The sequence below is a fragment of the Heptranchias perlo genome, chromosome 25, assembly GCF_035084215.1.
Source record: "Heptranchias perlo isolate sHepPer1 chromosome 25, sHepPer1.hap1, whole genome shotgun sequence".
In the NCBI taxonomy this organism is placed as follows: domain Eukaryota; kingdom Metazoa; phylum Chordata; class Chondrichthyes; order Hexanchiformes; family Hexanchidae; genus Heptranchias; species Heptranchias perlo.
The window spans coordinates 22789501-22811438 of NC_090349.1; the positions used below are offsets into that span (position 1 = coordinate 22789501).

Here is a 21938-nt window from a genome sequence, read left to right on the forward strand (position 1 = left end):
GAAAACTTTCCTATCTGAAGTAACACCATAAAGACATTTATATATGTGTATTTCTTGTGAGTCAGGAGGGAAGGTTTTATAGTATTTTTAGAAGTGTTAAATGTTAGATCTATGTTTGTGCTTTTCAGGCAGAGGCATAAATTATAAATTAAACAATACAGGATAAAATAGAAAACTATGGGTGGGCCTGCTTAGTATTCATCTTGAACCTGAGTCACAGACTTTGTGATAGAATTGATTTAAATAATTTTGGTGATGTAAAGGTGCACAAAGGGGGAAATTACTCCCTTTTGCACATAGCAGACATATTAGATTATATGATGGGAAAATACAAAAAGATATTAAAAGGGATTTGTTGTATTAAAATACCTTAAACTCATATAACATAATGTGCCAGTGCTACTGACACACTCCAATATAATTTTACTATCTACCACAAATAAAATGGTGGCAGCATAATGGTACAGCTGCTGAAGCACTAACTGAGACATTGCAATGTGGGTGGGTATGGGCTCACATCTGCAAACACCTAGGCAGTGAGTTCATACCAATACTCATGCCAAGCAGAGACTTGATGCTTCCCAAAGGGAATATGCAATCAGCCTAGTCTGTATTTGCACGTCTTTCAGTGACTAGTCTCAGAGTAGTTCTGGTGGAAGATGGAGTGCAGAACACTGAACTATCCCCTCAATCACAGATGGTGTGGTGCAGAGGGACCAAGGAGGGCTAGGGAAAAAAAATCTCAACAGGAGGTTATTTCACGTTGAACAACCATCTTCAAAAGAGTGAATTCTGCTATTGCCATTACTTGTTCTGCTATTACTTGTAAGCACTACAGTACATTTAACAGTGACTACATTTCAAAGGTACTTCATTGGCTGCGAAGTGCTTTGGAAGTCCTGAGGTGGTGAATGCAAATTCTTTCTTTCGAGACCTCATCTGCACCCTCCACTGATTCGGTACCTCTCCACCCATGAATTCGGAGCATGTCAACTCTAGTTTGTGCTGAAGTGTGAACATGCACACTTCAGGTTTTGGGATGTGATTTGGCAATTTTGAATTTTAATACAATAATGTCTACATGGCAGGCATTCTAATGGGTTGTACTGTATATTGGTGATGCTGTGACCTGAGCCGGACCATTTTGATATACATATCGAATGACAAGAGTGTTCAAAGGCGGAGTTTGGAATATGGACACTTTTTCCATAAGAAACGTTCCAAGTATTAAAGACGTATCTCCGCCCATTCATGGGGTTTTTGTAGGCGGTCGTTTCCAGACGCTGAGGGCGGTTGCAATCAGCACTTTACTCACCTGGGCAACTTGGACATTTTTCCTCTGTTATTAGTAGTGGTCTTTCCACAGCTTTTGTAATTCAGTTAAGTACAAACTGCGATTTTAATGAAGTATACTTTTTATTATATAATTACTTTAAAAGGTTTACATAATTTTGTTAAAATTGAACATTATTTACATCATGGTCGCTAATGCCCTCTGCTTGTGATTAATGATATCAGTACTGTAACTAAATTCGTAATTAGTGAATTAACAAAATTAGCAAGCTTTTTTCCCCCAAACCCAGGAGCGTTTTGCCTGCAATGATGTGCCAGCCAAGGGTTCGGAATGAGAATGTTAAGTTTTGTGAGATCAGTACAATGAAAGCTCACCACTAGGTGTCGTAATTACTTCACAGTTGCAGATAAATGCGAGCGAAATAAAGCCCCGAGACTTTGAGGTGGGAAGTGAGCCAATCCAGTGCTGAGCTTTAAATATTTTAACAGCAGTACTCACTGCATCACACTGAAAATGAGACATCAATCAGTAAACTTCATTCCTAATTGTCCGGTGCTTCAGAATGCTTTACAGACAAAGTGTAATTTAGTGCATGTTCATCAAATGGATTCTGTAATATTAAGTACATGTTCTGTCTTAATGTGTTGCTTGTCTATAGGATATAAATAAAAAGGTTTTGTTGAATAGTGGAATCTTTTTGTTGTATTTGGCTTTTAAGAAACGCCTTGTCCGAGACAGTCACCCAGCCAAATCAAAAGCAAAATACAGCGCATGCTGGAAATCTGAAATAAAAACAGAAAATGCTGGAACTACTCAGCAGGTCAGGCAGCATCTGTGGAGTGAGAAACAGCGTTTCAGGTCGATAACCTTTCGCCAGAACCCAGCCCCCTTGATTTTATTATTCGTGAACTAATTATCAAAATTAGTGGATATCAAAAGATGCCTACCTACAAGAACTGTATTCTGAAATCAGAAATACATTAATAACGCAGGTAAAAGCAAATAAATAATTGCAATACTGTAACTAGGCTTAATGAGTAGGAATTTTTAAAATTTGAAAAGCGTGACTGATAGGTGCTACCTAGCAAACAAATGTATTAATGAATGGAAATTGCATTTTGTAATTAATTTACAATTGGTATAAAATTAGTTTATCAAATATTTAATCTTTTAATTTCGAATTACAGTCAGCGTGAGTCAAATGAATATAAATTGAGCGAGTTTTGCAGAAGGCGACCGTACAATTACAACTACCTTTTAAAAACTAAATTAAACGTCGGCGGAAAAATAGACCTTTCTATAAATGTGTTGGCGCTTGTTATTGGTGAAAGGAGTCTGGAATTAACTTTTTGAAGTAGTGTTTATTCAAAATTTGATAGTTCACCCTCGCAAAACAAACAGGAGGGCAGAATTTAGGAATAAGAGGAAAGAATCAAAGTGATGCCAGAAAAAAAGCAAAACTAGAGGGCAGACGGAAACTATGACAAGATAACAGGGACAAGTACCTTTATCAATCATAATCATCCCAATTAGGTCATTAGCTTAAGTGTCTAACTCTCACTCTTACCGGACAAACACGGTGTGTAACATAATACAATCAGGTAAAAATATGACATATTTTAACGATTTCTGAAAGCTACACAGTTAGGTTAAAACTTTTGATTGAAAAGGATGTGATATCCGGAGCTTTATTATATCAGGGGAGCAGCCCGAGGTCACCACAGCGCACCCGTCGCCCGCGTACCACTCTGCCGGACTCCAGAACAACTTGGCAGGACAGCGGCTCGACCCGCCTCCGTCTTGCTCCCGTAGGTCAAGCGGCAGCAAGCGCCGCCCTTTCGGAGGGTGGCACTGCCTGAGCTGCAGTCGTCCATTGGTTAGCAGAGCTGCCCATCCCACGCAGGCCTCGCTACTTCCGCGAAGGCGGCGAGTGAGTGGAGCATGATCGTGGAGATAAGGCAGAAGGGAGCGGGGACAAGTTGGTTTGATCGTCTCCTCTTCTCTTTTGGGCTCATCACTCTCAATTTGGTGTGGCTTCTCTACAACTTTTGAGACGCACTGCCCTCGGCATGGACAGGATTAAACAGTGCATGGAGTTTTAAAGAGAAAACAAAGCTTTTCAAAGTCTCCTGGTCACGGGAGATAGTTAAAGGTGTCCCATTGGGGAGATTACAAATAATTCCTGGGGCAACATGCGGACTTTGGGATTTGCAAAGCTGACTACTCTTCGCCCTTGCATGGCTGAGATTTTGATTTTGATTTTTGCCGCATTACTCTGCAAAGGTAAGTTTGAAGTTTACCGACAACTTGGTTTTGCACTTAGAGCATGGGTTAGGCGAATTCTATCTGTGGTTATTCTTTAGATCTAAAGAGTAATGTTGCAGCACGGACAGTCTGTTGTCCTATCTGCCATGAAATAGCGGCTTGTGCATTGTTATTGAAACTACTTTAGTGACAGCTCGCAGCGTATGTTTATGACAGTGCTGTGGTTCAGTCTTATGGTAACTGTCACAGATCTGATCGCTATCGGTTGGGACGCTAGCCTTGTCACTGAATGCATCCTCCCCACCACCACCAACCCCCTTCTCCCCGGTGATAGCGCTGTCAGTGACTGCACTTTTATCTCATGCAAGGACAAGATTCGACTGACTGGACCCACTTCTTGGATTTTCTTGTGAGGAGTGGGAATAAGGAGTTTTAGGATTATCATCAATCCCGGTGGGCTACTGAGACTCAGTTCAGATCACCTGTGTACTCTGCACTTTAAAAAAAATAACGTTCGAGCTACAAGTTTGCAGGCGTGTTTTCTTGTAGAATTTATTATCTTTATATTAAAGGGGGGGGGGGGGACACTGTGTGAAAAATTCAGGAGATTTGGAAACTGATGACCGAGGACGAGTAAAGCAGCCGAAACCACCCCAAATAAGGACCCCCCCCCCCTCCCGCTCTCCTAATGAAATACTAATATCCCAACTTTCACAGGCATGAAATTGAAAAATCTCAGTGCATTAGCCCGGATTCACATGCTTTCTTGCTTCATGAAATACATTTATCTGAATAATATTGACAGGTTAAAAAGATGCGGACCCAAGTTACCCAGATAGTAATGTTCGATTTATCTTGCTGACTTTTCGACAGTTCATTCTTGCTAACCGAGCTCCTTCATCTACATTTGCCATTAAATCTTTGTCAAGTGATGCCCACAGCGACTGTCGCAAAGTAAGCCGGTCGCTAATACCGCTGGAAGGTGGTCAGATTTGCTTGGAGTTCATTAATCCGAGATCAGGGGGCGATTGTTTTCCATCTGAATGACTATTTTGCGCCCAGGCGAAGATGTTTAACGTTCCTTCCCACAGCCTGTGAAATAATTGTACCCATCCGGATAGTGCTGACCTGGGCGTCGATAGCTTTGAGATCCGACCCACTCTCTACTTGTTATCGGGGCTGCGATCTATACTCCAACCTGCTCGTGAAAATATACTTGTCATCGAGCAGTTTATCACTTTAATGAGCTCTGAAATAACTGTAAAACGTTCTATATCACATGCTCACAACGAATAGATCTGCAATGTTATAAGGACGGTCAGCCAGCAGGTTAACGGTTTTCAATGGGTCGCCAAACTTTTTATTTTTTAAAAAAAGTTTGTCCCTATGATTATGAGTCTCAACATGGCAGGACTGCTTCTGAACACGTTTCCCCTGACGATACAGTCTCCTTTTTTAGCACAGTCTGTCAGGGATCCCTTTAGCTAAAGTCAGTGCGTTCGCACAGCAATGGATGGATCTAATTAGAACTGTAGAGCTACAAACCACGGGGGTAGCGTCTAGTTATAGTAGAATATTTCTTGTGAGCACACACACACACACATACACACGCCTGAAAGGCGCATAGCTTCACCTTACTGCAACCCAGCCGAAACCCTTTCCCTGTCTGGAGAACCTTAATTAACCCTTCGGATGGGTGGAAAGTTATCGGTTCCTTTTGATGAGAATCGGCTCAGCTCGCCCATGCGTGACCGCCAAGGGCCATTGTCAACGCGCTGGGAATATGGAGGGTTTATTGAGGCTACAAGCAGGGCCGCCCGGCGTCCTCACCTCCAGTCACACAGCTCGCCTCAGAGCTGTCACTCTCACCTCTCCCCGACAGTCGCAACTGACAGCGACGCAGTAAGATCCCATTTCCTATCAGCTGTCCGTTAGACTCGAGCCTTTTAAAAAAATATATATTTATATATCAAGATAAATGTCATTCCCCGGCCCTGCAATTTCTAACACGTAAAAAAAAAAGTCAGTGTCATTTATTGAAAGCTGAAGTGAGGAGATGCTGTTTTATTGTCGATATTTCCATTCCCCAGTAAAGCTCAGCAGCAGCTCTCACGATTGATAGCAACTACTGCTGGTGTGGGTTTAACGTTTCCCCAATTCAACATTAACCCTCCAGCGATGCCGCAGACCTGGGTTCATTTCGGGAGGGGGGAGGAGAAGAGTGTGGGGGTGGGGGTCTGAAATTTATTATCACCAACTATTTAAAGAGAGGGAAGTGATCGAGGTGAACTCTACATTTTTATCCGGGGAGCAATGCATATTACCCGGTTAGAGGCTCATTATATATCCACTCATCGGTTTGGCTGAACGCTCCCCCCTTATCTCTTTGATGTTTGTATTTCCATCATTTTCTGATTTTTAAACTTCTGTCTAAAGTGGCTATTTGGACTTTTTTTAGCCGTTTCCCATTAAAAGATCCAGGGGAGAGAAACTATTTTGGTGTCTTTACTAGAAATCCCCCCAAAACGTGATGCACCTTAACCCCCCCTCCCCCAGGTTATTTTAATGATGCAATGAAATCATTTCATAGTTAAATAGGCAGGAATTTAAGTTTGGAAATAAAGTTCTGGAAAGAATTAAAACAAAGGCAGTACCAAAGTTGGGAACTGAGAAATAGTGTTTGGAAAAATACATATTGATCCTTAAAGAACAACCTCTGGAAGCTGGACCCTAATGCCCCAATTTAAAAATAAGCAATTCCACACTTAAAAGTGTGTCTCCCTGCTTTAGACTGATTTTTCTTTCAACAATATTACATGGGGGGATGGCCTCATCCATCCCACCTGCTAATGGGGTTATATGTGTCTTGTCTAAATTTATTACTGGTTGATATCAAAAGATTTGTTATGAATGCACGCTTTTAATTTCACAAACCCGTAACAAAGTGACTCACGGCCAACTTTGGTAGGTGGATTTGAGTGCGGCATTTGTATGACCTGTGTTTATTAGGATGTGAGGCGCAGCACTTGGTTTCTCTGCTTAATCACATCGTTCATACTATTCGTGTAATCAACTCCTCGGCAAGCACATTTTGCTCTGTAAACTGTTTCATAGGTTCTGAGTTGAAATGGTTAACATGAATCAGCAATTCTGATATCATTTTTGTCCCAATATATTTTTTAAGTTACTTATACATTGAGCAAACATTTTTGTGTTCATTACGGTGAAAGAATGTTGTGGGACAAGGCATCTTCCACTTCTGTCAGTTATAGCATAGGTTAGATGCAGAGTGAAGTAGCCTTTACATTACCTTGACAATGCAGCTTAACTCCTACCTCAAAAGAGCAATACATACGGCACTAATGTGACATTTCATCCATCCATCATTGTGGTCGCTCTGAATAAGATGGTCAATTTGTGCCAAATTATTGGTACTTTTATGCTGTGGACTAGTTTCCACTAGGTTGAGGTTGTCCATGCCCATTTTACTTAGGATCAGGGAGATCCCATCAGTCTGAACTGAATTTAAATGCTCCGATAAAAGCATCGCCGTATTGTATTGTAATGCACTCCAACACCCGGCTCCCAATGTCCTTATATAACTTGAAATACTATAGACTGTGCACTGTATGCCCTTTTTCTCCTTTGTTTTTTTTTTCTGCTGAAGGCTGCAAATGGGAAACGGAAGACTAATTTTGTCCAGCCAAAGATAAATTGTTCTTTGAAACTCCATTCAAGCTGCACAGTTCTTCATGGTACGCAGACTGTAGGAATTAGAAACACCCCATGGGATAAATAGATATGCAGCAGAATCCAGATCACCTAGATCGAAAAGGCAGCTTTATTGAGTAATCATATGGTGATAACATTGACACGTGAAGACATAAAATGCCATTTATTTCTGATTCTCCACTGAAGAATTAATCCATTTTCCTTTTAAAATTTTCAATACTAGGCACCAGAATTGCATATATATCTAGTTTTGTTCCACTTTGTTAAATAGTTACAAACTTTAGAAGTGAATTTTACCGTATAGCGTATAAGAAAATACTAATCTAATTAAACCTATTGTATATCTTACAGTTTGATGGATGACGATTAAGTCTGCATTTCACTTACACCTTTTGCCCAGATTACATACCTTTAACACATCTCCAGTTTAAATTGCACTCAGTGACCTTTAGCATTATCTTGTATTACACGCCTGATATGATAAGCATTTCTTCACATTTTTCCAAATGCAGTGAGTTGCAGAATGATGTGAACTATATATCCTATTAACTTTTCGTTGCAGATGAACGTGCTGCACAGTACCAATGGGCTATATTTTCCATAGTTTGATAGTGCTAACAAAAAAGAGGTGAAATACTATTGGAAAGCACTAATGGACTATTTGTCTGTGAATGGCACTGCTCTGAGGATTCCTACTTCTTCCCCCGACCAAAAAAGAACAGATTAACAATATTTGGCGCAAAGTGAGAGGAAAATGCCATTTTTATTACTTCTTGTTGATGAGGAACTCGTGCAGTATTCCGCAGCTGTATGTCAAATCAAGAAACTGACTTTCCTCCAAGTCAGTAAGTTTAACAAACAGCACATTTTTACGGTATTATCCCAGCACTGAAGTAAAGAGAGGAGTTTTTTGTCAGAGTATAATGAATACTGGAAGGTAGATAAGAAGGGGAGCGCGGGCCAGGAGTGTTTAGGAGGTGCAGAACTCACAGTGGGTACTATCCCAATCAGCGTGTCTGCTACAATAGAGCCTGCTACCTAAGCAAGATGAAAGAGCAGTGCATGAGGATGCTCAGACTAACCAGGAACGCTATGATCGAGGTTTGCCACCTGATCCACAAAGACCTGTGAAGACAGTCAATCATTTGCAATGTGTTACCAGTGGCAGTGATGGCTGCGGTTACCCTGAACTTTAATGTCATAGGGACAGCTCAGATGTCAACTGCCTTTTGCACAAACTGATACTTTGTTTCCTGTGCAATGAAAAGAACCACAGACTATAAAATGTAGCAAAATAAATAATTTTTATACCATTGTGCAGTTGTAGTGTACATTTCAATGTGCTTGCTTCCTGTGTGTGATGAATTTCCCTGTGCAAATCACCTGCTCCTGTGTCACTCCACACATTCCATTGATGGAGCATCTTTTCAAGAGGCCTAATGATCTGTCTGAGCATAGAAGAGTGGGCATCAGTGAGATCTTGTAATCCCTTGCTCATGGTTGCTTGTAATCATTCTCCAAATGAGCTGAACCAAGCCATGACTGCACCTTGGAGTTTGTCATATGGTGGGACCAATGACATAGGGAAGAAAAGGGAGGAGGTCCTGCTAAGAGAATATCAGAAGTTAGAAACTAAATTTAAAAGAAAACAGGACCTCACGGGTGGTAATCTCGGGATTACTACCAAAGCCATGTGCTAATTGATATAGGAATAGACAGATCAGGAAGGTGAATGTGTGGTTGAAAGAGTGGTCTGGGAAGGAGGACATTCCAGTGTCCTAGCGGAAAGGATAAACAGGGCTGTGGATAGGATTTTAAACTAGTAAGACAGGGGGAGGGATCTGGTGAAAACATAAGTCTGAAGATAAAAGAAATAGGAGATGAGAGTAAATGTCAGACCAAGGTAAGGAATAAGGGTAACATTAACAGTCAGGGAACAAATACAGTTATAGAACATAAGTACAAAATGACTGTTAAAAATAAAGTGAGGGGAATAATTATTGAATTCAAATTAAATTGCCTGTACAACAATGCACACAGCATCTGAAACAAAATGGGGTCACTGGACGCAATAATTTGTAGCAAGGAGCCAGATGTAGTAGGGATAACTGAAACATGACTATATAACCGGCAGTTAAATATTACAGGATAAAACGTACTTAGAAAGGATAGGGAAGGAAGGTGGGGGCAGGGGGGCGGGTAGCTGTACTACTTAGAGACAACATAATGGCAATAGAAAAAAGGGACATAAGTAATATTAAGATAGGAACAGAATCCATATGGATTGAGACAAAGGATAAGAAGGGATCAAACATGTTAATAGGGGTATCCTACAGACCACTTAATAATGGAAGCGAAGTGGAGGAAGAAATATGTAGGCAAATCTATGAAATGAGTAAAAACATTGAATAATAATCATGCGAGATTTCAACTACCCCCAAATAAACTGGCAAGAAGAGGTAGGGAAAGGGGAATGGAGACTGGAGGGTTTACAGTGTGTACATGACTCCTTTCTTACCCAGTATGTGGGAAGCCCAATAAGAAAGGAATCACTGCTGGATCTAGTAATGGGAAATGAACCAGAGCAGGTAATAGAAGTAAGCGTAGGGGAACATCTGGGCAATAGCGATCATAACATAATAAGGTTTAAAATAATGATTGAGCAAGACACAAGTAAGACAAAGACTAAAGTAATAGATTGGAAAAAAGCTAATTTTGAGGAGATGAGAATGGAACCAGGGAAGGTAAACTGGAAAAAAAAATTGACAGACAAAGAGATAGAACAACAGTGGGAAATATTTAAAATGGTGATCGGTTGAGTTCAGGAGAGATATATTCCTCTAAAAAACAAGAACAAACTAGTCAATAATGAAAGAACATGGATGAATAAAGAGATAAGGGTAAAATTGAAACTAAAGAAAAAGACATATTCAAAGTCCATATACAGTAAAGGAGAGGATGACAAAAGGGAATACGAAGAGGTTAAGAAAGAAATCAAAAAACAATTAGGAAAGCAAAGAGGAACTACGAAATTAAATTATCAAGGAATATAAAAAGAAATAGTGAAATATTCTACAGACACATAAATAACAAATGAAAAAGGGATGCACAAGCTAAACTCACAGGTAATGACAGCAAATTGGCAAAATATTGAATAATTAATTTTCCTCAGTATTTACCAGGGAGACTAACAAGGTGGACATGACATTAGAAGAAGAGATCAAAAAAGATATAAAGACATTTAAGATAGAAAGGGGGGAGATCATTGATAAACTAATCAAACTTAGAGAGGATAAAACCCCTGGATTGTATCCATGCATATTATAAGAAGTTAGGGAAGAGATAGCAGAGACACTATTACATATATATAAAAATTAATTAGAAAAGGGAATAGTGCCAGAGGACTTGGAGGCAGCTAATGTTATTCCTATATTTAAAAATGGAGATAGAACAAGTCCAGGGAACTATAGACCAGTTAGCTTAACTTTGGTGGTAGGAAAGATATTGGAATATTTATTCAAAGATGTAATAGAAAAACATTTAGAAAAGGAAAATAAAATATAGTCAGCACAAATTTCAGAAGGGAAAGTCATGCTTGACCAACCTTCTGGAATTCTTTGATGAAGGAACAGAAAGTGTAGACAAGGGTAATCTAGTAGATGTAATAGATTTGGAGTTTCAAAAGGTCTTCGATAATTGTTGACTCATGACTGAGGTCAGAGCATGTGGAGTTAGAGGATAGGTAGCAGAATGGATAGCAAGCTGGCTACAAAACAGAAAACAGAGAATAGGGGTTAAGGGTAGCCACTCAGATTGGCAAAAGGTGGGATCAGTGCTGGGACCAATGTTGTTCACAAATTACAGTAACGATTTGGACTTGGGAATCGGAAGTACAATGTCAAAATTTGCAGACGACACCAAATTCGGGGGTGTAGTTAATACAAAGGAAGGATGAGTCAAAATGCAAGAGGACATTAATACATTTGCAGAATGGGTGTGTAATTGCCAAATGAATTTCAATATAGATAAGTGTGAAGTGGTGCATTTTGGTAGGAAGAATAAGGAGGCCACATACTGCTTGGACAATCAGTGTCTTAATGGGGTAGAGGAGCAAAGGCATCTTGGGGTACAGATACACAAATCACTAAATGTAGTGACGCAGGTTAATAAGGCCATAAAAAAGGCAAAGCAACACTGGGATTCATTTCTAGAGGAATAGAATTAAAAAGCAGAGAAGCTATGTTAAACTTGTATAGAACTTTGGTTAGACTACACTTGGAGTACTGTGCACAGTTCTGGTCTCCATATTATAGCAAGGATGTAGAGGCATTGGAGAAGGTGCAAAAAAGACTCACTAGGATGATACCAGAACTGAGAGGATACATTTATCAGGAAAGGCTGAACAGATTGGGGCTCTTCTCTCTAGAAAAGTGAAGGCTGAGGGGTGACCTGATAGAGGTCTGTAAGATTATGGGCCAGAAATTGCTCCCGAAATAACGGAGGAGCTCAACGGCACTCTCAGTTTTTAGTGGTGAATTGAAGGAGCAAGTTCCAGCGTTCGCACATGCATAGTAAAACGAGGAAATGCAGAACCGGTGATATGACAGCTTCGAATTAAAGGGATATCGCGGTCTGCAATCAGAGAAATCATTGAAAAAGTGCAAACTTGCTTATCTGCCCTGCTGCAAAGTAACTAATTACGCCACCAAACAGGTACGCTTAAAAATACCAGGTCTAAACAAAGTTTAAAAGTGCGGTTAGTCTTAATGACTGCCAAACAACCAAAAATTAACTTTTAAAAATGTGGAGTCTCATATTACTCCCTATTTTAATAGTTTTTGGTCATTAAAAAAAAATTAAAATTAAAAATTAAAAAAAATTCCCTTCTGTCTCTTTAATTTAATTCAATTATTTCTTTGGCTTTTTATTTTAAAAAATGTAACTTTTATTTACAATGACATCCAGAACACTAACTTTAAATGAATGAAGTCTGCTTGTCTGATTGAGCAATGCAGCCTGAATCTGTGGGCGTGACTTCTCTTCCTGACAGATTTTGTGGGCGTGTCTTCTTCTCACAGATGTTTCCAGCCGTGCAGCAACTCACGCTGCTCAGAGGCTGGGTTGATGGGGCACATTTTGTTTAAAATTCAAATTCAAGCAAATGGATGCCACAGAGCCCACAGTAAGTTAATTAAATTCGCAGGAGCCACGGTGAGCATTGCCTCACCGCTCTGCGCGATTTCTGGCCCAATGAAAGGGTTTGATGGGGTAGACGTAGAGAAAATGTTTCCACTTGTGGGAGAGTCCAAAACCAGAAGTCATAAATATAAGATAGTCGCTAATAAATCCAATAGAGAATTCAGGAGAAACGTCTTTACCCAAAGAGTGGTAAGAATGTGGAATGCGCTACCACAAGTAGCTGTTGAGGCGAATAGCATAGATGCATTTAAGGGGAAGCTAGATAAGCACATGAGGGAGAAAGAAATAGAAGGATATGCTGATAGGGTTAGATGAAGTAGGGAGGGAGGAGGCTCGTGTGGAGCATAAACACCGGCATAAACCAGTTGGGTCGAATGGCCTGTTTGCGTGCTGTAGACTCGATGAAACTCAATGTAACATGCCCTGTGTTACAGATCTCCGCTGGTAACTTCACATATTCAATGGCAGTCTGCAGTGTAAATAACCATTGCTCCATAACTTGACATGGGAGACAGCAGTGCGTACAGAGGTGGACCCAGACCACCTTCAGATGTAGTGCGCAAGGAGCCAAGTGACTTCTCGATATGGTCATGGTGCTGCACCACTCTCTGATGGAAAGCAGTGCCACTAAGGTCTGTATCCCCATACATGTCAGAAGGGCCACTTGGTGATCTAGGCCTCTACTTTGTACCAGACCATCACATGCCCAAAAGATACCTCAGCAATCATTCTCTTACATACAGCCTCCACCATCGGGCCCCCCCCCCCAACACGCCCCTCCCCAGATTATTCCAATTCAACCAACTGTTGCTGCAGTGTGTACCATCCACAGGATGCACTGCAGCAACTCGTCAAGGCTTCTTTGACAGCACCTCCCAAACCTGCGACCTCTACCACCTGGAAGGACAAGAGCAGCAGGTACATGGGAACAACACCACCTGCACGTTCCCCTCCAAGTCACACACCATCCCGACTTGGAAATATATCGCCGTTCCTTCATCGTCACTGGGTCAAAATCCTGGAACTCCCTTCCTAACAGCACTGTGGGAGAACCGTCACCACACGGACTGCAGCAGTTCAAGAAGGCGGCTCACCACCACCTTCTCAAGGGCAATTAGGGATGGGCAATAAATGCCGGCCTCGCCAGCGACGCCCACATCCCCTGAACGAATAAAAAAAAAATCCCAACTGGGAAAAGGAGCAAAAGCTGACCATTGGCTTTAAACAAGCTGAAACAGCCTCAAACCCCGACAACTCAAGAATAGTCCTGATATTTGACAACAAGGCTTTATATCTTTTAAAGTAGCGGGTGAACATAACATTCCTTCATTGTAAAGTAAAAAAACAAGTACATAAAGGCTGAAGAGTAAATCCAAATTTTGACAGCACAGGATAATGGCACATTTCTAGGGAGTTTTGGGGCATGCTCCCCAGGAAAATTTTGAATGTTTACATTAAAAATGGTACATTCTGGTTAATTTTAATTATTTTATACTTCAGAAATAATAGATTTTTATTTTTTTTAAAAAGAGAAAACACTGTGATATTTGGATTAACAGGTCAACCATACCATTACTTACCAAAAGGTACCTCAACACTCTCTCACATCCAACCTCCCCCCATAGCCCCAGTCCACAAAAGGCATCTCTTCCCCTCCAGACCCAGTTAATAAAGGCACCACACTCCATAAAACTGTTCACTCTTTCACAGAGACACTTTCTTCTCCAATCCTCCCAGATCATACTCTTCTCCCTCTCCCTTATCAATTTAATGTGGCACTCTTCTCTAACTCCAAGCTATTTAATCTAGTACTCTTCTTCTACTCTTCCCTTTCTTGCTCCCTACCAGATTTCATGCTAACACTCTTCCTGCCTACTCTCTGTTAATGCTGGGACTCTCCTTCCTCCCCTCCCCCAAAGCACTGCTCCCACCTTCTCCCCTCTTCCTCTTCCCCCAAAGAAATGTTCCCAGTTTCTGCCCCTTTCCCTATATTTCCACCCATTTACCTTCTCCTCCATTGCCATCAATTTCCCTCGCTCTCATCTTTCACTGCCATCCACTGTTTCCCCCTCCCATCCCCAGATACTTCCCCTTGCTATGCATTATACCCCTTCTCCCCCTAACCATTCAGTTTGCTCCTTCCCTTCCCATTGCCATGCATTCTTTCCCATCCCTTTGGCATCCATTTGCCCATCCTCTCCTACTGAATCTGGTGGCTTATGCAAAAGAAAGGTCCTGTTCCTCGTCTTTGTGCACTTCCAATGTTAATTGTTGGGTTGCCACCTCGGTTTACTGCAGGCTGCAACTTTCATTCTTGTGACAGTTTCTGCCTACATCACATAGAGGCAACGGTGTAGGCCATTAGTGCTGAAGCATGTGAAGAGGAGGAGTGGGATCTCTCCACACCGGACTCTGAAAAGCAAGAGCAGGTGGACAGAGGAGGCCTGGTTGCATTGATTTGGGCCCCAAAACACAGATGTCAGCATAAAAATTTGACGGTTGGCAAGACTGGTTATCATTTTCTCACCAATGAGTGCTCCGTGACTCACTCTATGCTTCTTTATCAGCATCACTAACTACTTCTCATGCAGTGTATACATCTGTGCCGGTGTCTTGCTTCAAGATGGGGTGGTGACATTTAGAGCTCTGGTGAGTGGTGTTCTTCAGATTGTGGTGTGACTGGTTTCTCATTGCTGTGTGAAGAGAGCAGATGGTACAATCCGAATAAGTAAACACACTTATCCATTCAGGTACCGCATGGTCATGATATGCAGTATCGTGCATAATTACTGTGTATAAACTTGATGTAATATATTGTGCAAATCATAGAATATCTCCTTCAATCTCCACTGGTTTCATGCCATTTGAGCTCCCCCTCCTAAACAATTCTGCAATAGCCTGTTAAAAAAAAGTGAGCTGTTTCATGCCTGGAGGCACATCTATTCCACACTGCAATCTCTAAATTTGTACAAGTTTAGCTAGCTTAGAACATAAAAACATAGGGATTGAGATAAGATGAAGTTGTCCATTAAAACTCCTTCATGCAGTACATTCTTTCTCCCACTGTGGGGTGGTAAATATAATATATGTAATCCTGCAATCTTCACTTGTATTTATCAACAGGTCCAGAGCCTTTTCTGAAAATTAAGCTTTTCTTACATTTTGTGCAGCCATTCTCCACAGCTTTTGCATGCTGCACAACCGGATAAATAAACTTTGATTCTATACTTGTTAAGAGGCTTGTTAGCTGCTTGAGAAATGTTCAACGATCATTGTTACAGGTGTGTCATTATTGGCTGCTGTTTTTTTTCATTCTTGCCATTTCAGTTGCCTTCTCAGAAATCATCTCAAATCCACCTGTTCGCAGTGTTTCATTAGTGGATCATAAAATAGACAGTTCTCCCATTTTTTCCCAAACCCAGGAAATATTCCATAGCCTGGAAATTACTGTTGGCAATATCAGTGGATAAACACAAAGTATTCATGACATTCCTCTGTCAGCTAGTTTAGTGGAGGGGTTGGCTCATTTAAAATAAACCGGTTAATGCCTGTGTTAAAATAGCAGACAGAAGAGTTTCATTTGAATGCGCTTAGTGTTCATTTGCTGCTATCATCGACAGTAATTTTCTATATTGCTACTTTCAGTTAGCTCCTTTTAGGGACAAGAAGTAGACTTCCTAGCCAAGAAGGAAAATTAGTCTCATGAAGATTTCCCCTTCCAGTGTTACTACTTCATCCAAAATTGATACGTGGGGTAAAATGTAAGAATATTTCTGAAGGGGAGTAACCTGTCCTTCAAAGAGAATTATTGTCAAGTGAATAATTATTTTGGCAAATGGGCTGTTCACTCAACTGGACTCGAGCATAAAATCTGTTTGGAAATGCACTTGAGGCATCTCCCGAAGTATACATCTGTACTTGATTTATTTTATTCTTGTGAGTATTATAAACATTATGTACTTGGATAGAAGTGTTTCTACTTAAAATATCATCTGTTTTATTTCACTCTTTAGACAAAAGAAGGATGGTATGCTATATATTAAGCTTAACTGGTTAACTGCAATGGTCAAAGTGGTTAGATTTTCACTAGTTTTCCATGCAGAATGCACTATGAATGAGCCACACAGAACAGAACAAAGAATCTCACTGTGCCTCAGATCTCAGCTGTAAATGTGGTTATCTGAGCAAACATTACAAGCTTAACACAAACATGCAGTGAAGTGTGCTGAATGTAAAGGGTAATAAATAGGGAAATGGTCATAACCATACAATACCTGAGCCAAATTACTCACTATAAGATTTGTATAGATACAGTGCTGATATAATGTAATTTATTCTGTATGCCTGTCAGACTGGTGATATCATCACACAGTGTAGATATTAATTTTACCTTTAAAGAAATGAATGCAAAAAAATTTTAAAAGACTTTGGGAGTGATTTTAACCCTCAAGATCGGGTGGGTTGGTTTGGGTGGGAGTTGAAAATAATTGTTTTTTTGGGTCGCAACTGCAAAATTTGCGGACTTTGCATTTCCAGTGGGAAGCCTGTACTTCTACACACCCATGTTAAACCCAGAAGTGAAGCTGGGTTGCAGTCACGACCCAAAAAACAACTATTTTCAACTCCCGCCCGCCCCCAACCCACCCGTTCTTGATGGTTAACATCACCCCCTATATTTGTAAAAGACATCATCAGCATGAAATTGGACTTATGGGAAGTCATCTGCAATATTACATTGTTTGACCTCAATTGTAAGAATTCTTTCATCAGTCAACAAACTCTTAAGTCAGAAACACTGCAGTTGCAAATTACAAGGGACTTTCACATGAGGAAAGGCCTGTAGTCCGCTGTTAGTGTATGATATTCTTCTTATTCTGTGGCTTACTTTTAAACCATTTCTGGAAAGATAAATAATGTAGGATATAAGGTTAAATGTATGGTCTGGAGTTATGCTTGGTTATCTTTTGAGAGGACAGGGAGAACTTTGCAGAAGCTTTTGTTGGATCAGGTAGAATCCGTGGTACAGCAGATTGTACGCGATCTGTGGAAGAAACAGGCTTGATGGGCCAAATGGTCTTTTCTCATTCTCTGCTTTTCTTCTGTTCTTATCCAATCATTTGGAACATGCAGTAATAATTGAGTTTAGTTAATTGCTGCTTTTACTGTTCCCTCAGTTAATTCTCACATTCCTGGATGTAGCATTGTAACTAATAGCTGTGCAATGGAAAATAATATAATTTAGCTGTGACGTCAAACTTATTACACAGTACCCATAGTCTGTAATCTATATGGATTACCCAAATACGGTTGAATGCTGATCAATGCATGTTTGCCAGGGAATGTTACACCTGGACCAAGAGTTTGATTAAACTGCTGCAAAAATAACAAATTTGCTCGTCTTATGTCTCCAGCCTATTTAGTCATTCGTCCAGCGGTTCAGTCTGAACAGCAAACCCTCAAAGAGAGAATCTCTCAGTCACTTTCATCAAAACGTTGTGTTGAGGTCAGCGGGAGTGGCGGTAGGAGCGCTACAATTGGCGCCAGTGCCCACGTGTGGAGAGGGGAAATCAGCCAGAGTTCCCGTTTCTGTTAATCATCCAGTGACCCCTGTTGCAAGTGCAAGTGTGGACATTGGGTGAGGACAGGATAGGGCTTGCTTTGATGCCCCATGTAATCAATCAACTTGACAATGGGGTCAAACATGAATAATTGCCACCGAGACTGGTTACCAGAGGATACTTGGCACCTGTGTAACTGTACATCAGTAAGCAGCCAACACGTTTACCAGATGAAAAAAAATGGAGGAGAAATAAAAATAAAAATTTTAGATTGGAAATAAACAAAAAGGATGTTGAAGTTACTTATCTTTAAAAATGCATCCTTATAGTCGGAGCCCTCTTTAACAAAAACACTTTTCCACACGGAAGTGGTTAGACTTAAATGAATAGCAAAATACTCGGATGCTGAAAATCTGAACTAAAAACAGAAAATGCTGGAGAAGCTCAGCAAGTCAGGCAGCATCTGTGGAGAAAGAAACAGAGTTAACGTTCCAGGTCGAAGGCCTTTCGTCAGAACTGGAAGATGTGAAAGAGTTAACAGATTTTTAAGCAAGTACAGAGCCAGGGAAGGGGGGGGGGGGTGGAGGGAGGGGAGGAAAGAACAAAAGGGAAGGTCTGTGATAAATGTACTGCTTTTTCTAGTATAAATTTGATGTTAGATTAGCTACAATCAGTGTGCTCAGCATTCAAATCTTGATAATCAAGAGAACATTTTAGACTTGGATCAGGATCATGTGTGTAAAGATTATGCTGGACTCACATACTATGCAACATATAATATAGAAGATTAAGGGGTGATCTAATAGAGGTGTTTAAGGTGATCAAAGGAGTTGATAAGGTAGATAGAGAGAAACTCTTTTCTCTGGTGGGGGAATCCAGAACAAGGGGACATAACTTTAAAATTAGAACTAGGTCGTTAAGGGGTGATGTCAGAAAGCACTTCTTCACACATAGGGTTGTGGAAATCTGCAACTCACTCCTCCAAAAAACTGTTCAGGCTGGGGGTCAACTGAAAATTTCAAAACTGAGGTTGATAGATTTTTGTTAGGGAAGGGTATTAAGGGCTAAGGAACTAAGTGGGGGTAGATGGAATTAAATCCGCCATGATCTAATTGAAGGACTGAATGACCTACTCCTGTTCCTATATTCCTAGCACGAGTGAATCCATACTTGGGTTGAATATGTGCTTATGTTGAGCTGTTCACACATAGGGCTCGATTTTAGTAGGGAGGCGGGTTGGCAGCAGGGGGTCAACTGGGCGCATGGGTAACACGCCCAGTGAATTCAGGGTGTCCGCACGCGATCGCACCCTAATTGAAGGCACTTACCTTTGCTTCCGGGTTTCGCGCTGGAAAGCTGCGCAGCGGGTGGACTGTGCAGCCGCATCATAGGCTGCCAGCTGGAGGAGCCCTATTTAAAGGGGCAGTCCTCCACTGACTGATGCTGCAGAAAGGAGCCAAAATTACAGCATGAAGCAGCCCCGGGGGAAGGCTACTCCCGGGTTTAATGATGCCTCACTCCAGGTCCTACTGGATGGGGTGAGGAGGAGGGGGAGGATAGAGATCTTCTCCCTGGCAGATGGGCGGAAGTGGCCTGCCTCTGCCACCACGAAGGCCTGGCTTGAGGTGGCAGAGGAGGTCACCAGCGCCATCAACATATCACGCACCTGCATACAGTGCAGGAGGCGCTTCAATGACCTAAGTAGGTCAGCCGAAGTGAGTACACTTACTCATTCTCCTCCACTCCGTCTGCCACATCACCGCCCCCACCCCACATCTCCTTCTGCACTGCCAACACTACTCTATCACATCACTCCTCACACCCACTCAAAACTCATCCTCATCTTACCTGCACTTACTCACCTCTACCACTCAACCTAATCCTCATACAATCTCATGGCTCCGTCTCATACTCACCCTCTCATGCATCTCTTTCATGGTCAGCCCCACCCAACCTGCCACTACCTGTGCTGCAGCCACAGGGCATGCATCACATATGTGCAGTAGGAGGCATAAGGCAAACGTGTCGTGAGCATGAAGGGGATGCGCAAGGGTGTTTGAGGGTTTGTCATGGGTGTTACTTATATTTGATTTCTGATCAACTCACGTAACATATTATATTGTCACCACTACTGCCATGTCTTTGCGAATCTTCTCTGGTTTGTGCAATAATGCTCTTTCCTGAGGATCACCATGAAGACCCACAACTGATGCCACCCATTGTGTCACTGCAGAGTGGGTGTAGGTGTATTTGCAGGGCTGTTTTGTGCAAACGACTGAGAGATGTCGGCGATGTCCCCGGTGGCACCCTGGAAGGATGCGGAGGAGAAGTTGTTGAGGGCAGTGGTGACTTTGACAGCGACAGGTAAGAAGATGGTGCTCGGGCCAGCCGGGAGCAGCTTGGCATGAAGGAGGCTGCAGATGTCCATGACTACATGTCGAGTGACTCTGAGCCTCCGTGTGGACTGCTGCTCAGAGAGGTCCAGGAAGCTGAGCCTCGGTCTGTAGACCCTGTGGCGAGGGTAGTACCTTCTGCGCGCATCTCTCTCTGCGGTTGCCCTCCCTCCTGCTGGATGTGGATGTGTCACAGCACTGTGTTGTGGAGCTCCACGTGTCAGAGGCCGGCGAGGCTGGTGATGCTGTTCGTCCTCCGAGGAGGTCATGACTGTAGCTACGGCGGCCCCCATCCGGAAGATGTACATTTGAGGGGGTCCACAAGGTAGGTACATGTGTCTGCACACTGGGGTTAAGGTTGCAAGTTTGTGAATTTTATTGTCAGGAGGAGGGTGGTGGAGGCCAAACTTTGTCCAAAGTGACAGAGTGGCCTCCTGCAATGAGTGAGGGCCTCCCCCACCACCTGTCAAATGGACCTTTGCAGCTGCCACAGGCTGGTGGCTGCAACACGTCCATTCCAGCTGGGAGTGTTTCCCCCAGTACGGGAAACACGCTCATTTGAGTTGAAAATCTCACCCCTCCTAAAATATCCTACAAATCAGATCTGCAAACGACCTGAACTATCTAATTAATTGGTTTAAGTGGGATCCCGCTGGCTTGAATTGCCGGTGGGAGTCCCACATGCGGGGGCTGCGCGCGCATCACTGGGGAATCCGGAAGTGGGCGGGTTGGAGCCGGGCTCTGGACCCGCCCCGGGAATCCCCGATTTTCGGAGCCCACCCGCCACGAACCTGCCGTCTTGGACGTCCGAAAATTGAGCCCACAATCTCTAAGCACAATTACCACAGGACAAATACAGATACTACTACCTTTTACAGTATTACCATTATGCAAAATTTGTAAGAAGTTTTAAAGAAGCACTGTGTGAAATCATCACTGAAATGTTGGGCCAGAATTTGCTGCAGCCGGTCAATGAATGGCGTCCACCATTAGTTAGACTTGCCTTTGCCCATTTAATCTCTGTAAGATCTTGCAATGGAAGTTGCTGGAAATGGGAGATGGAAACTCTTGGAGCCCTCTACAGGGCATCTGGGATCTGTGTGAACAGGGCAAGCAACAGATTGAAGGATTGTGAAATGACCAGCTCAGCATCTGAACCAGGTAGTGTAAGTTAGAATAGTGAATTCAATGTCAAAATCAGGTACAGACAGAGAAATAAAGAGAGGGAAAGAAAGAATGGATTAAGACAGAGAGAAAAAAGACACAGAAAGAAAAAGTAAAAAAAAAATGTAATTTACATTTTAAAAAAAAATCTCCAACAACAATTCAAAGCTGAAGGAATGAGACTCCACCCTTATAATAGTTAATTTTCAGTGCCAGAGGTATTATTTGGCAGTAATTTGCACTCATCACACCGTTAAAAAGGGTACTTAGACTGAAATGGACAAGCTCTAACTTTCTGTGGTGAGTTTAGTTTGTATCCAACATGCCAGTACA

At 41.9% G+C, this 21938-nt stretch overlaps 1 protein-coding gene across 1 annotated transcript in view; it reads left to right on the plus strand.

The window, feature by feature from the left end:
* The first annotated feature begins 3306 nt into the window (after positions 1 to 3306).
* si:dkeyp-14d3.1 (transmembrane protein 132C) overlaps positions 3307 to 21938 on the plus strand; it is an 808037-nt gene continuing 789405 nt past the window's right edge. The window contains exon 1 of the mRNA XM_068005754.1: positions 3307 to 3577. Coding sequence (XP_067861855.1) covers positions 3487 to 3577 — 91 coding nt within the window. The 5' untranslated portion in view covers positions 3307 to 3486. The remainder of the gene's footprint in view (positions 3578 to 21938) is intronic.